The sequence below is a fragment of the Protobothrops mucrosquamatus genome, unplaced genomic scaffold (genome assembly GCF_001527695.2).
Source record: "Protobothrops mucrosquamatus isolate PMUCROS unplaced genomic scaffold, P.Mucros_1.0 scaffold2049, whole genome shotgun sequence".
Classification (NCBI taxonomy): Eukaryota; Metazoa; Chordata; class Lepidosauria; order Squamata; family Viperidae; genus Protobothrops; species Protobothrops mucrosquamatus.
The window spans coordinates 31824-45040 of record NW_015388156.1 but is presented as its reverse complement, the minus strand read 5'-3'; the positions used below and the strand labels follow the sequence as shown (position 1 = coordinate 45040).

Genomic DNA, 13217 nt, shown 5'->3' with positions numbered 1-13217 from the left:
GCACTGTGTTGGCTTTTTTGGCAGCTGCAGCACACTGCTGGCTCATATTTAAGTGATTGTCCACTAGGACTCCGAGATCCCTCTCACAGTTACTACTATTGAGCAAGGTACCCCCTATACTATACCTGTACATTTGGTTTTTCTTGCCTAGATGTAGAACCTTACTTTTTTCACCATTGAATTTCATTTTGTTAGATAGCACCCAGTGTTCAAGTCTGTCCAGATCCTTCTGTATCCTAAGCCTGACTTCTGGAGTGTTGGCTATTCCTGCCAGCTTGGTATCGTCTGCAAATTTGATGAGTTCCCCATCTATCCCCTCGTCCAAATCGTTGATGAAGATGTTGAAGAGCACTGGGCCCAGAACAGAGCCCTGGGGCACCCCACTACACACTTCCCTCCATGTAGATGCGGTCCCATTGAGGACCACACGCCAAGTACCACACGCTGAGTACGGCCGGTCAGCACCATGCCTTAGAGTTGGACACAACTGACACGGAAACCTTTCCCTGTTATCTCCTTTTACGAAGGTGTGCCTTAAACTAAACATCAAGAGGCCCCTACATATTAAATTGCACGCAAGTCAGCTTTTCAGAGGTACTTTCCAACAGACAAAAGATCAACCGTTGGCAGGCTCCGTTACTCAAGACGATCCTCTAAAATATTTAAAAGCCAACCGGTGCGCAAGACGCTGGCTCAACAATTGTTTGCGATGAAGAGGAAGGATAGAATTCAGTTCGACTTCATGAATAATGCTAACCACTACCAAACGTGAATTGAAAAGCGACAAAGGAGAATGAATTAGGCAAGGTGAAATATGTGACTCTAAGCCTCGTCCTGTCTGATCAACCAGGCTCTGACTTGGATGGCTGAACCGATCAGAGCTGTGGTTTGAAATTAGTTTTAACATGTTGATATTCCTTTCCTTGCTTTTGTATATCTCTTCCTATCTGTTTAGCCATCTTAAATAAAGTACAATAAAATCAAAATAATGTGACCATCAGGCCAGAAAGGATGAAAAGCAACAGCATTCCTCAGTGCAAGGTTGTTTCTTTTTTTATGATTCAACATTTTATTAGTTTATCCAAATATTATATAAAATACAAAACAATACAAAAGAAAATAGTGGGAAAATAAGGGAGGGAAAAGTGTAGGGCAAAGGGGAAAAAGAAAGAAAAGGCACTGACTTCTGATTCCTTTTGGTGCAGTTGGATAAGATAACAACATCAAACCTCAAATTTTACCTTCATATAATAATATAAACTAGTCATTTCTATAAGAACAAACCTATCTAATCGGCAAAATGCAAAATCAAAGTTTCATTTTTTTCCCCCACCTCAAGCACAAAGTCCAGAAGCGGTTTCCAAGCAGAAACAAAAGTAATTGTGTTTTTTTTCTTTAATCAGAGCAGTCAGTTTAGCCATCTCTGCCAACTCCATCAAATTTTGCAGCCGTTCATCCATTGTGGAAATCAAAGTGTCCTTCCATTTTTGTGGATAAAGTAATCTTGCTGCCATCAACGTATATAACATCGAAGACCCAATTTTTTTTTCCAAGTGTTTTTCCATTAAATCCAAAGAAAAGTCTCTGGTTTTATTTTTATATTCACTTTAAGAATCAGTGCAGGGTTGTTTCATAAAGCCAGAGCATAATTCACCTTGCCTGCAGCAAGAATTCTTTATGCACAGAGATGGAAAGATGCGTCAATACTCCAATGGATGGGAAAAGTGATGGAGCTCGCAGAGATGGCAAAAAAAAAAATATATGACTGTTTTAATTAGAGAAAAGGAAGATATCTAGCTTCTTCTTTTTTTTTTTTTAAGAGAAAAATCTCACCGATGCTCTCAGATTTAAGATCTACCTTGAAGAAGGTGGTGGTTTGGGTTTCAGGTTTTTCTCAAGTTCCTCAGTCAAACTGATCCCGGTCACTTTGGCGGGAAAAATTGCTTGACGGGAGAGAAAGCGTTTGGAGAACACGTTTTCTGTAAATAAAGCAGAGGTTATCTGGGAACTTCAGGACAAAACAGCAAGCTATCAATTTATTTATTTATTTATTTATTTATTTATTTATTTATTATTCGAATTTATATCCCGCCCTTCTCCTTGCGGACTCAGGGCGGCTGACAATCAATTAAAAACACCACTAACAGTTACAAAATTAAAATTAATTAAAATGAAATATTTAAATTGTCTGATTAAAATATAATTAAAACCCCTCTAAAAACCCCTCTTAAAAATTGCCCTAGGCCAGTCCCGCTTGTTGGAATAGCCATGTCTTGAGGGCGCGGCGGAAGAAAGGGAGATCAATGAAAGAGTTTTCAAGCTAACTATGGATAATATTGCTTTTCGATCTTTACTGAGGACCTTCTAGCTTCAAGAAGTACAGAGATGAAAGAGGCAAGAGAACTTGGAATCCAAAGCAAGTTTTTCTCCTGCAGTCTGCCCACAACACCAGTCTTTTGATCCCGTCTTTTAATCTAGTCTTCTTCCAACCCAACCAGTGCCAAGGTGATCCACTCTGGACCAGGTGTTTTGGAACTGGGCTGCCATTTTAAATTCATATATTGTCTGAGTCTCTCAGCATCACTGGTTCTCTTCTAGCACCAGATACTTCCATCACCCGTCTACAAAAGAGTGTCATTAGAAGGGGAATTCAGGGGCAAACGTTTAGAACTCCCTCAACAAAATAAGAAAAGGGATTAAAATAGAGGACTTGGCCATCTAAAAAGCACCTTTATTCTCAGATCAGGGGTCTTCAAACTTGGCCCTTTTATGACTTGTAGACTTCAACTCCCAGAATTCCTCAGCCAGCGTGCCTGGCTGAGGAATTCTGGGAGTTGAAGTCCACAAGTCATAAAAGGGCCATGTTTGAAGAACCCTGATTTAGGTTTTTCAGTGATTTTACAAGGACTTGGGATTTCTCTACAGCCCGTTTCCAATCAGATGTCAGAAAAACAGCATCTACACATGCTTATCCTTGCTACTTGTGAAGTAAAGATCAATAACACAGTTCACAAAAATTCTCATCCAACCTTTTTTAGAGCTCTCTTTGTCCAACTGCTCCTGCTCTCTGCTCAACTTTTCGCCTTCTTCAGCAATGGTTTCCATTTCTTTGACCTCAAGCCTACCGGGTGGGGGGGGAACTGAATCAATGAATCAATCACACTAAAAGGGTTCATTGTCTGCTTTGCATTTCAAGAGTCTCAAAATATCAGCCCTACAAGAGGGACCAGACAAGCAAACCAAAGTCATGTATGCTAAAAAAAATTCTTAACGACCCTGTAATCTCTTGCATCGGGGTGGGGTCGGGGCAACTGAATGGAGCTTGAGTGTTTACCGGCTGGATGCCCTTCCTGAGGCCTATGTAGAGTTTGCAGCAGACTATTCATTGAGCCCAGAGAAAGAAATATCTGCCACTACTTAGGATTGCCAACTTCAAGATTTGTGGACTTCAACTCTCAGAATTTTTCAACCAGCCAGCTGGGAGTTAAAGTCCACGAGTCTTAAAGTTGGCAAGGTTGCAGACCCCTGGGTTAGAGAACTTGTGGGCTGATTAGAGAAACACACCCACCTTGGAAACACCGCAGTGTTGGAAGGACAAAACGGTGGAGTGGATGTGTCTCTGGTTGACAACACAGAGTCCACAGTTCCTGGCCTCTGTTGAAGAAAAGGAGAATCAACATGGCATCCAGAGACTGATAAAACCTACAATTCGCCTTACAAGATAGACTAGATCAGCAGAAGAGCTACCGTAATCCTACTTTATTGTAAAGCTATTGTAACAGTGTTAATACCACTTTATAAGATGGATGGATGGACGGATGGACGGATATATACGGTAATCTTCCTCCCTCTAGTATTCATGAAGAACAGGAATGGCCTTAAACAATCATCCAAAAACATCACATTCCCTCTCTCATTCTCATTATTTATTTAATTTTTATTGCCTCCTACCTCGGGCATGTGAGTCTAGTAGCAAACAAGTCTAAAAACTATTGGAAACAATTGCAATATAGTAGAAAAATAAACATATAAGGCAGCCGAGAAAAATTATAACATGCTAATTATAAACACAACAAACATACTATGTTGATTTCATTATATTAATTTTATATTTGTAATTTTTTAAAGACATATGTTAATTTAATTAATTATACCTAATTGTTACAAAAGGGCAAACCCAGGCATCTCAGACCGATAGTGGTCCTGATTTGGCTTGAACCCCGTCACTTGGTCGTTTTGGTGCCATCGTCATGCTGAATTTATCATTAGCAGGTTTTGTTTTTTATTAAGATGTAACCATAAGGCTATCGAGTTTTAGAACATAACGAATACCTAACCAACTTACGTTTGTCAGGGCTTTTAAGAGTGTTCCGCTTCCATCCATGGTGTGAAGAAAATCTTTATAAAACTTCATTTTCACCTTGTTATCCCGGATGATCAGGACGCCAATCCCTTTGAAGGTGAACTCGACCGTCTGTTTGGTGGCAATGGACCTCGAGAAAGACAGGAGGGTCTCTCGGACACATCCTTCTACTGTGTCCCTGTTGAAGGGGCCGTCCAGGGACAACACAATGAAATTCAGCTGGACAATAGGGATATCACCTAGGAAGGTATGGAAGGGAGAAATACTCTATAGCAGTGATGGCGAACCTTTTAGAGACCGAGTGCCCCAAAACTGGCCTGCCCCCCGCCCCCCCGCTCCGCCCCCCCACTCTGCCCGCCTACAGGGCCACTCACCACAGATTGCCAGGCAGCCTTGCAGCGTCATGGCGGTCACGCCCTCCACCCGCACCCCGCAGCAGCATCTGCACATGATGGGGCGCGAGGGCAGTCTTGTCCCTGCTGCCCGGCTGCCATGTGCTTGGCTCCACTGCTCCACATGGGGGAGCCTGGGGGAGCCTCTCCTCCGGGCAGGCTGTTGGTGAGGACGGAGGTTGCGGGGGGGAGATGGGGCTGGGGCAATGCCGCACGTGCCCAGAGAGGGCTCCGAGTACCACCTGTGGCACGCATGCCATAGGTTCGCCACCACTGCCCTATAGGCAAACTGATATCATAGCAATAGCACTTAGACTTATATATCACCCCATAATGCTTTACGGGCGGTTTACAGAGTCAGCCTATTGCGCCCAACAATCTGGGTCTTCCTTTTACCGATCTTGGAAGGATGGAAGGCTGTGTCAACCTCGAGCCAGTCGGGATCGAACTCCAGGCTGTGGGCAGAGTTAGCCTGCAATGCTGCATTCTAACCACTGGGACACCACGGCACTAAATAACATGTTAGCAGGATAACTTTCAGTCCCAAAGGTGTTTTTCCAAAAGGCAAGATGACTTTCTCGGGGGTAGGGGGGGGTGTTCCTCGAAAACGTTTCCCTTCTTTTTCAGAACTGAAGAAGCTTCTTGAATGAGAAGTGAAACATTTTTGAGGAAAAAAGCCTGGACTGTTAAGCTTAGAAGAGATACTAATGCAGAACATTGAGCTAAAGCCAGAACTCTTTCTGCTGGGTATTACTAAGGATAGATACAATAAAGGATCCCTATACTTATTACTACACCTGCTAACAGCAGCAAGATTAGTCTTTGCACAGAGATGGAAAGATAATGAGGCACCCTCAGAAGAAGAGGTAATAAATAAGATTTTATCCTGTGCTGAAATGGATAGGTTGACGTTAGAACTCAAGGATAAGAGTGAAACAGATTATTACGAAATCTGGAACAAATTGTATAATTGGTTGGGGAAAAATAGATGGAAAAACTCTCTGATTCAGCAAAATACATTGATCAAGAAAGATACAGATCAAAGGAAAAATATTAAAATATTAAAGTGAAAATTAAGAATAGATCTACCAGAGAGAATATTTAAGAAAAAAAGAAACATTTGTTTGAACATGTGGATTGTGAATTATAAAAACCAATTGTTAACGATTTTTCTTTACAAATGTAAACCAAGCAAACACACTGTTAACCAACTACTATGTGATTTATGTTTTAAAAATCAATAAAGCTTAATTAAAAAAAAAAGAAGCTTCATCAGTTGTTATGATAGGGGGATGAAGGAGACCTATGCTTCCATCCCCCACCATCACAACTGAAGAAGCTTCTTGGATGAGAAGTGAAACGTCCTTCTTCCTCAAAACAATAACAAAAAACAACAACAACAGTCCCAGTTGCCTTTTGAAAAAGCAACTTTGAGACAACTATGACCTCGATGACTGAGAATCTCCATAGACACCTAGAGCCCATCCTTAAGGTGGCATAGGGATCCAGTCAATCAATAACTGTAATGGTATGCAGGAATGACCTTGGGAGACAGAAAGAGGAGCTGTAACCCAGACAACAAGTCTGATAAAATAAATAAATAATCCTTTTAAAACGATTGATGTTGTTCAGTGGGTAACTTGATTGCATAAAGCAAAGGGTTTAGATTTGAAGGAGCAGGAAAAGCTTGCAACTGAATTTCTCACCCGGAATGCGTATTTTGTTGAATTTTAGTCCGTGGATCTGGGCAAGTTTCTCAGAAAGAAGGAAGACAGGCCGTTGCAGGAACATGGATCTATTGCTGCCAACTTGCAGTTTCTCTCTAAGGAAGGAGAACGTCCCAAGACCAGGAATTTGGACACCCTGGAAAAGAAAGAGTTACAAGTGAGAGTTGGAGCAGCAAAATGTTGAAGGCTCTCAACCTACAGTACAAGTAGACCTTGACTTATAGCCACAACTGAGCCAAACATTTCAGCTGCTAAGACAGTTGCTAAGTGAGATTTGCCCCCATTTTATGACCTTTCTTGACACCATTATTAAGTGAGTCACTTCAGTTGTTAAGAGTTATTAAGCGAATCTGGATTCCCCCGTTGATGTTTCTTGTTGGAAGCCAGCTGGGAAGGTCACAAATGATGATCACGTGACCCCGGGACCCCACAACCATCATCAATACAAGCCAGTTGCCAAGCACTCAAATTTTGATCATGTGACCATAGGGATGCTGCAAGGACTCACTGGAGAAGAGCCTAATGCTGGGAAAGATTGAGGGCAAGAGAAGAAGGGGACGACAGAGAATGAGGTGGCTGGATGGAGTCACTGAAGCAGTAGGCGTGAGCTTAAAGGGACTCCAGAAGATGGTAGAGGACAGGAAGGCCTGGAGGAACGTGGTCCATGGGGTTGCGATGGGTCGGACACGACTTCGCAACTAACAACAACAAACTCACCAAACCAGCATTTTCCCCTACAAATATCAGCAAAATAAGGGTAATGAACACTGGTCTGTTCTAAAAATGTAGAGAAAACGTAACAATAGGGAGACAGGCAGACAGGCAAAGAGAAAATTGGAAGGCTTGCTCTTAAGGAATAATAAATCACAGAACAAAAGAATTTTAATACTGCAGCACCAGCTGAGTCACTGATGAAGTGAAATATTTTTTTAAGAAAAATATCTTGATCGCTCTGAATGCGAACTTCTGATGGGTGGAGTAAGTAAGCCTTGGGTATGATTTAACACAGTCTATGCTTATATATTCTTAATCCCTTGTCTTCTGACTGAGAGAAGATCTTAAAATTTGTATGGGAAATAAATGAGGGAGGGAGGGAGGGAGGAAGGAAGGACAAATTGAGCAATAGCTGAGATAAATGCTAAGTCTGTCTTTGACAATCTATGTGAAAGTGGTGACCAAATGCCTGGTTTGAAGATACATGAGACTTCCTGCTGGTCTCTACTACCGTGTTTCCCCGAAAATAAGACTCAGGGCTCCATTTTCGGCTGCAGAGGCCTTTCCTGAAGGCCTCTGCCGGTGAAACGGAGGCCGGGGGGCAACGCACACAAGCAATGGTGAGCGGCCACAGAAGTGGTGGGTTGGCGGTGACCATGCAGGCTCCTGCTGGACGGGCTTGTTGGTGCCGCCGCCGTGAGGTGAGGCAGGTGTCGGGGCGTGGAAGGCCTGGCTGCGGGGGCCCTGAGGTAAGCAGGTGTGAGGCAGGTAGGGCAGTTCCACCCCCTCCCCCACCTGCCTCGCCTCTCCTCATGACGGCAACACCGCGAACAACCAGACGGAATGGGCGGGTGGCCATATTAGGCCAGGGGTAGGCAACCTTGGCTCTTCTATGACTTGTGGACTTCAACTACCAGAATTCCTGAGCCAGCATGACTCAGCTTGGAAACCTCTCCCTTTCCCCTCAGCATGGCTGGCTCAGGAATTCTGGGAGTTGAAGTCCACAAGTCATAAAAGAGCCAAAGATGCCTACCCCTGTATTAGGCACATACATAAAAATCAAGCTAGGGTTTATTTTCAGGATAGCTCTTATTTTCAGGGAGACACAGTAACTCCTCTTTCTCAATAATAATAACCTTTATTGATTAGCCCGTGGGCCATATCAAGGTGCAGAGTTCCAAACACACGTTATACGAAAAATGCAGTAAAAACAATTTAGGGTGGAATTAGTTAAAATATAATTTAGAATAAAATACAATTTAAAATGAAATTGTGATAAAATACACTTTTAAAATGAAATTAGAATCCAGTACGGCAATTTAAGATGCAGATAGATAAAATATAATTTAGAATATAATTTAGAATAAAATAGAAATAAAATACAATTTGAAATGAAATTGGGATAAAATACACTTTTAAAATGAAATTAGAATCAAGTACAGCAATTTAAGATGCAGACAGATAATACAAATTTATTAAAAAAAAAAAGATGCAGACAGATAAAATAGGATAAAGTTATATTTCACTATCACCCCTACAATCTACCCCAATCAGTCTCACGTATGCCAATTTCAGCCGAACTGTCCTGCTCACTTACTGTGCTGTGTTAAATGTAATCTTCAGATTCTGGCTGCACGTAAGGTAAGTTATCTTTCTCAAGGAAGCCAACCACAGTTAACTTTGACTATGGCATTCCTCACCACCTAATCTTATTAACGAAAGAGTGTTTCCTTCCTGTACATTTAAAAAAAGAAAAAGTCATGCCCACAAAGTCTGGAGCCTTGGTTAAGGCACCAGGCTAGAAAACGGGAGACGGTGAGTTCAAGCCCATCTTAGCCAAGATGAAAGCCAGTTGGTGACTTTGAGCCGTCACGCTTTGTCTCAGCCCAACCCACCTCACAGGGTTGTCGTTGCGGGGAAAATAAGAGGAAGGTGCGCTGGATGTGTTTGCCATATTGCAGTGATGGCGAACCTTTTAGAGACTGAGTGCCCAAACTGCAACCCAAAACCCACTTATGCATCGTCGAGTGCCGGGTGGGTGTGACCCATTGGCTGGGTGTGGCCAATTGGGTGGGCGTGGCCCATTGGCTGGGCATGGCTGCGGTGGGAACGGCAGACTGGGTGGGAAAGTTCAATCAATCAATTCCAACTTTGTAAGATTTTTTTCCCGCGAGAAGTTGAAATTGGCTGATTGAACCTTTTTTTTTTGCACATGGCGGCGGAGGCCTAAAGCGAAAAGGTTTTATAAAACTCAGCTGAAGGCCTAGGACTGGGGCGACGGCGCGCGTGCCCACAGAGAGGGCTCTGAGTGCCGCCTCTGGCACCCGTGCCATAGGTTCACCACCACTGCCATATTGAGTTATTTGTAAAAAAATAAAGGCAGGATACAAATACAAATAATAAACACCCAGATCTGAAGAATGCAAGCAGAAAAAATTACAAAAAGGCCTACCTTATTCATTGATAGTTGCTTCTCAACAAACTCAGAAACGGTGTCCCAAATATTAACAACCTCTGAAATGTAAGGCACACATATTTATTTTTCAACACAATTTTTACATAACTCTACAAAGAGGAAAAATTCTAGACAGAAGCTTACTGAACTGATTTATTGCTGGATGAATTTGATTTCTGTCCATGACAATCAGTCAGACTCTAGATGGTTTATAAGTACAGGTAGTCCTTGACTTATGACCACAATTGAGCCCAACATTTCTGTTTTTAAGCGAGGCAGCCATTAAGCGAGCTTTTCCCCATTTTACAACTTTTCTTGTCAAAGTTGTTAAGTGACTCACTGGAGTTGTTAAATGAGTCAAATGGTTGTTAAGTGAATCTGGATACCCCTTTGTCTTTGCTCGTGAGAAGGTCACAAAATGTAATCACATGACCCCAGGACACTCCAACTGTCATAAATATGAGTTAATTGCCAAGCATCTGAATTTTGATCACATGAGTTTGGGGATGCTGCAACGTTCACAAGTGTGAAAAATAGCCATAAGTCCCTTTTTTCAGTGCCGCTGTAACTTTGAACAGTCACTACACGAACCGTTGTAAGTTGAGGACTACCTGTATACATAATGACAATTCCATACAAACATTCATGATAAAGACAGCATTTAAAAAAATGCAGCAAACAACTCAGTTTCTCACTGGGGACTTCTCAGTCGCCACTGACTCTATGGACCAATTTGGTCTTTAAGTTTCCAGATGGTCAATCATGTGGGAACCATCTCAATTGCACAGGGAGCCTGGTTCACACAGCAGGGACTGACCCTGAAAAAATAAGCACCTGCATAGGATGTAAGCTGTTCCAAAGAAAGCTGCCTTTTGCAATTGACCGATGGTGATTTTGTCAATGCCGATGCAGTTCAAAGGGCGGCTCCAGATGTTTTGGGATTGCCTAGCACTACTGGTTCTATCTTTGCTCTCTTTTGCCACAGTCATTCAATCCCTATTTGCAGGTCTTTGTATTTTATGATTTTCTCCAGTTATTATTTATTATTGCGGCTCATTGCACAGTCAGAGAGATGTTATAAGATAGGGTTTGGCATTTTTATCCATCTACTGACTCCTTCCCAAGGCCCTGGGATAGGCAGGTCTTAGTTGATGGTGTCAAAGGCATCATCACTGTAGGGTGTAAACTGTTAAAGCTGCCTTTTGCAATTGGCCGATGTGGATTTTGTCAATGCTGATGGTGTTCAAGGAGTGATCCAGATGTTTTGGGATTGCAACCAAGGGGCCAATTAACCCAATAGAGACAGTTTTGTCTAGTGGTTATGGCACCAGGCTAGAAAGCAGGAGACCGAGAGTTCAAGTCCCACCTTAGCCATGAAAGCCGGCTGGGTAATTTTGGGCCAATCACTAGGAACCTATGAATTCTAGTGCCACCCTAGCCATGAAAGCCAGCTGGGTGACTTTGTTGACTGTGTTGAGAAAAATGGGAGGAGGAAAGTGTGCCTGATATGTCCACCACCTTGAATTATTTGTAAAAATAATAAAGGCTGGATACAGATAAACAAATAAATCCTCTTTCAAATAAACAAAGTAAATAAAAAAATAAACCCTCCTTCCAATCAAACTCAACTCCTGATAAGAGTATGTTGTGCAGCTCTCTACTGAGAAGCAAACACATCACTGTCCTTTCTGCTTTGCCCTCCCTTTCTTGCCGAATGGCCTTTATCTGCCTCCAGTCTAATTTACAGCCCTGAAATCTCCCTGTTGTCTCCCACCCAAATATTATCCAGGACTGACCCTGCTTAGCTTATTGTGGGCAGCCACAATAGCTTGCTGCTGCCATCTAGTGGTAAACTAAGGCAAACTCTCCCGAGTTCCGTACCTTCCAAGGTACTGAAAGAGGAGAAATTAACAGAATTAAATTACCAGAAGAGATAAATTAATAATAAATAGTTAAGTAGGTAAAATTTTTTGAATAAACTCCACCAAAGAATAATAACACCAGTAAGTCCTAACTGAGAATTAGATCCACCATCCAATTTCCACAAGTTTTGCAAAGGAACGAACCTCACCTGCCAGCTTGGCTTGCTTAACTGGGCCATGTTTTCCCTAAAAAGGAACATTTCCATTTCATATTCTGGGAAATTTCATGCTCTATTCCAGGGGTGTCAAACTCAATTTCATTGAGGGCCGCATCAGCATTGGGGTTGCCCTTGGGGGGGGTGGCCAGGGTGGGTGCGGCCTACTGGGTGGGCGTGGATGGAGTGGGTGTGGCCTACTGGGTGGGCATGGCCAGCTCTACATCGTTCGCGTCAAGGGGGCCTGTGGGGGCCTGGGCAGGAGTGAGACAGATCTGAGGGTCTCTGGCAGAAGGGGGTGGGACCAGGGCAAGCGCCAAGACATGGTCCACTGGAGAAGCCTCACTGCGTGTGAAACCCCTCCGCCGGAGCCCATCAAGCCGGATATGTGAAGTAGGCGAGGGCCATTTGCTGGCCACTTCCAGGCGATGGTGCATTTCTTCATTCCTCACAAAGGGTGACACCTCCGCAGCATGCACCCAGGGGGCAGGACCGACACAGCAGGGGCTGGTTCCTCGCTGTTTCCAGACGGCCTTGTGGAGCTAAGACTGAATGCGTTTCAGCATAGACGGCCACCACAAAATTGTACATTGGCTCCCGGCCGGCCTGGGCCAGGGCCAAGGCAGCGGGGGCCGTTCCCTCACTGTTTCCAGCATGGCTTCGCGGGCCACATGAAACCACTTCGCGTTCCTTGGGTTTGACATGTCTGCTCTATTCCAACACTGGGAGGTCAAAAACTAGGGATTTTTACAGATCTAACCAGAAAAGGCATTCACAGCCCTAGAGTATATTCCTCCCCCCCCCTTTTTTTTTTAAATGCAACAGTTAAATAAACCTTACCTTCCGAAGTGAGCTTGGGGAGGGTTATGAACAAATTCTTGCCAGCCTCTGTGATTGCATTTCGGATCGTGTCCAACATGTTTACATTCTCGGCCCAATTTATCCTAACGGAGTCCTCGTCTCTACCTCCGTGTCTTCGACTAGGAAGTCAAGCGCCACCCCTTTCAACGACAGTGTAAGAGGAAGTCAAAGCGGGAGGGCAACTGAACGAAAAAAAAAAAAAAAAAAAAAGCAGGGCCTTAGCGAGCTCGCCCCATTTCCCTTCTCCGGCTCTCCTCCTCCTCCTCCTCCTCCCCATCAATGCAAGGAGCGAACCTCGGCCCCTCGGAGGAGAGAAGGGGGAGAGAGAGAAACTCTGCGAAACGCAGGGCATCCACAGCGCCGGGGGCGGGGCTGGCGAACGGGAGGGGCGGGGCTGTCGCTAGGACGCGCTTCTCGCGCACTGGTTACCAGGAGTGACGTCACAATAGAGGATTCCCCCGCCCGGCTTTGATATGAATTGTCCCGCGGTTCGATTTTAGAATCCTCCGGCTTCTTTTTAGACGTTCTTTCAAGGTTGGGTGGAATGAAGGGGAAAAAAAAGTTGGTCCACAAGGAAATGATCAGAGAAGGACTGATACCAAGAGAGTTTCTTTCTTTCTTTCTTTCT

General features: G+C 43.7%; 1 protein-coding gene across 1 annotated transcript in view; it reads right to left on the bottom strand.

The window, feature by feature from the left end:
- Positions 1 to 12667, bottom strand: part of CCDC81 (coiled-coil domain containing 81) — a 27283-nt gene extending 14616 nt beyond the window's left edge. Inside the window, exons 1-7 of the mRNA XM_015823922.1 lie at positions 12569 to 12667; positions 9649 to 9710; positions 6462 to 6618; positions 4346 to 4602; positions 3569 to 3654; positions 3030 to 3121; positions 1859 to 1979 (exon numbers count right to left, since the gene is read on the bottom strand). Of these exons, the coding sequence (XP_015679408.1) occupies positions 1859 to 1979; positions 3030 to 3121; positions 3569 to 3654; positions 4346 to 4602; positions 6462 to 6618; positions 9649 to 9710; positions 12569 to 12647 (854 nt within the window). The 5' untranslated portion in view covers positions 12648 to 12667. The remainder of the gene's footprint in view (positions 1 to 1858; positions 1980 to 3029; positions 3122 to 3568; positions 3655 to 4345; positions 4603 to 6461; positions 6619 to 9648; positions 9711 to 12568) is intronic.
- Between the last annotated feature and the right edge of the window lie 550 nt (positions 12668 to 13217).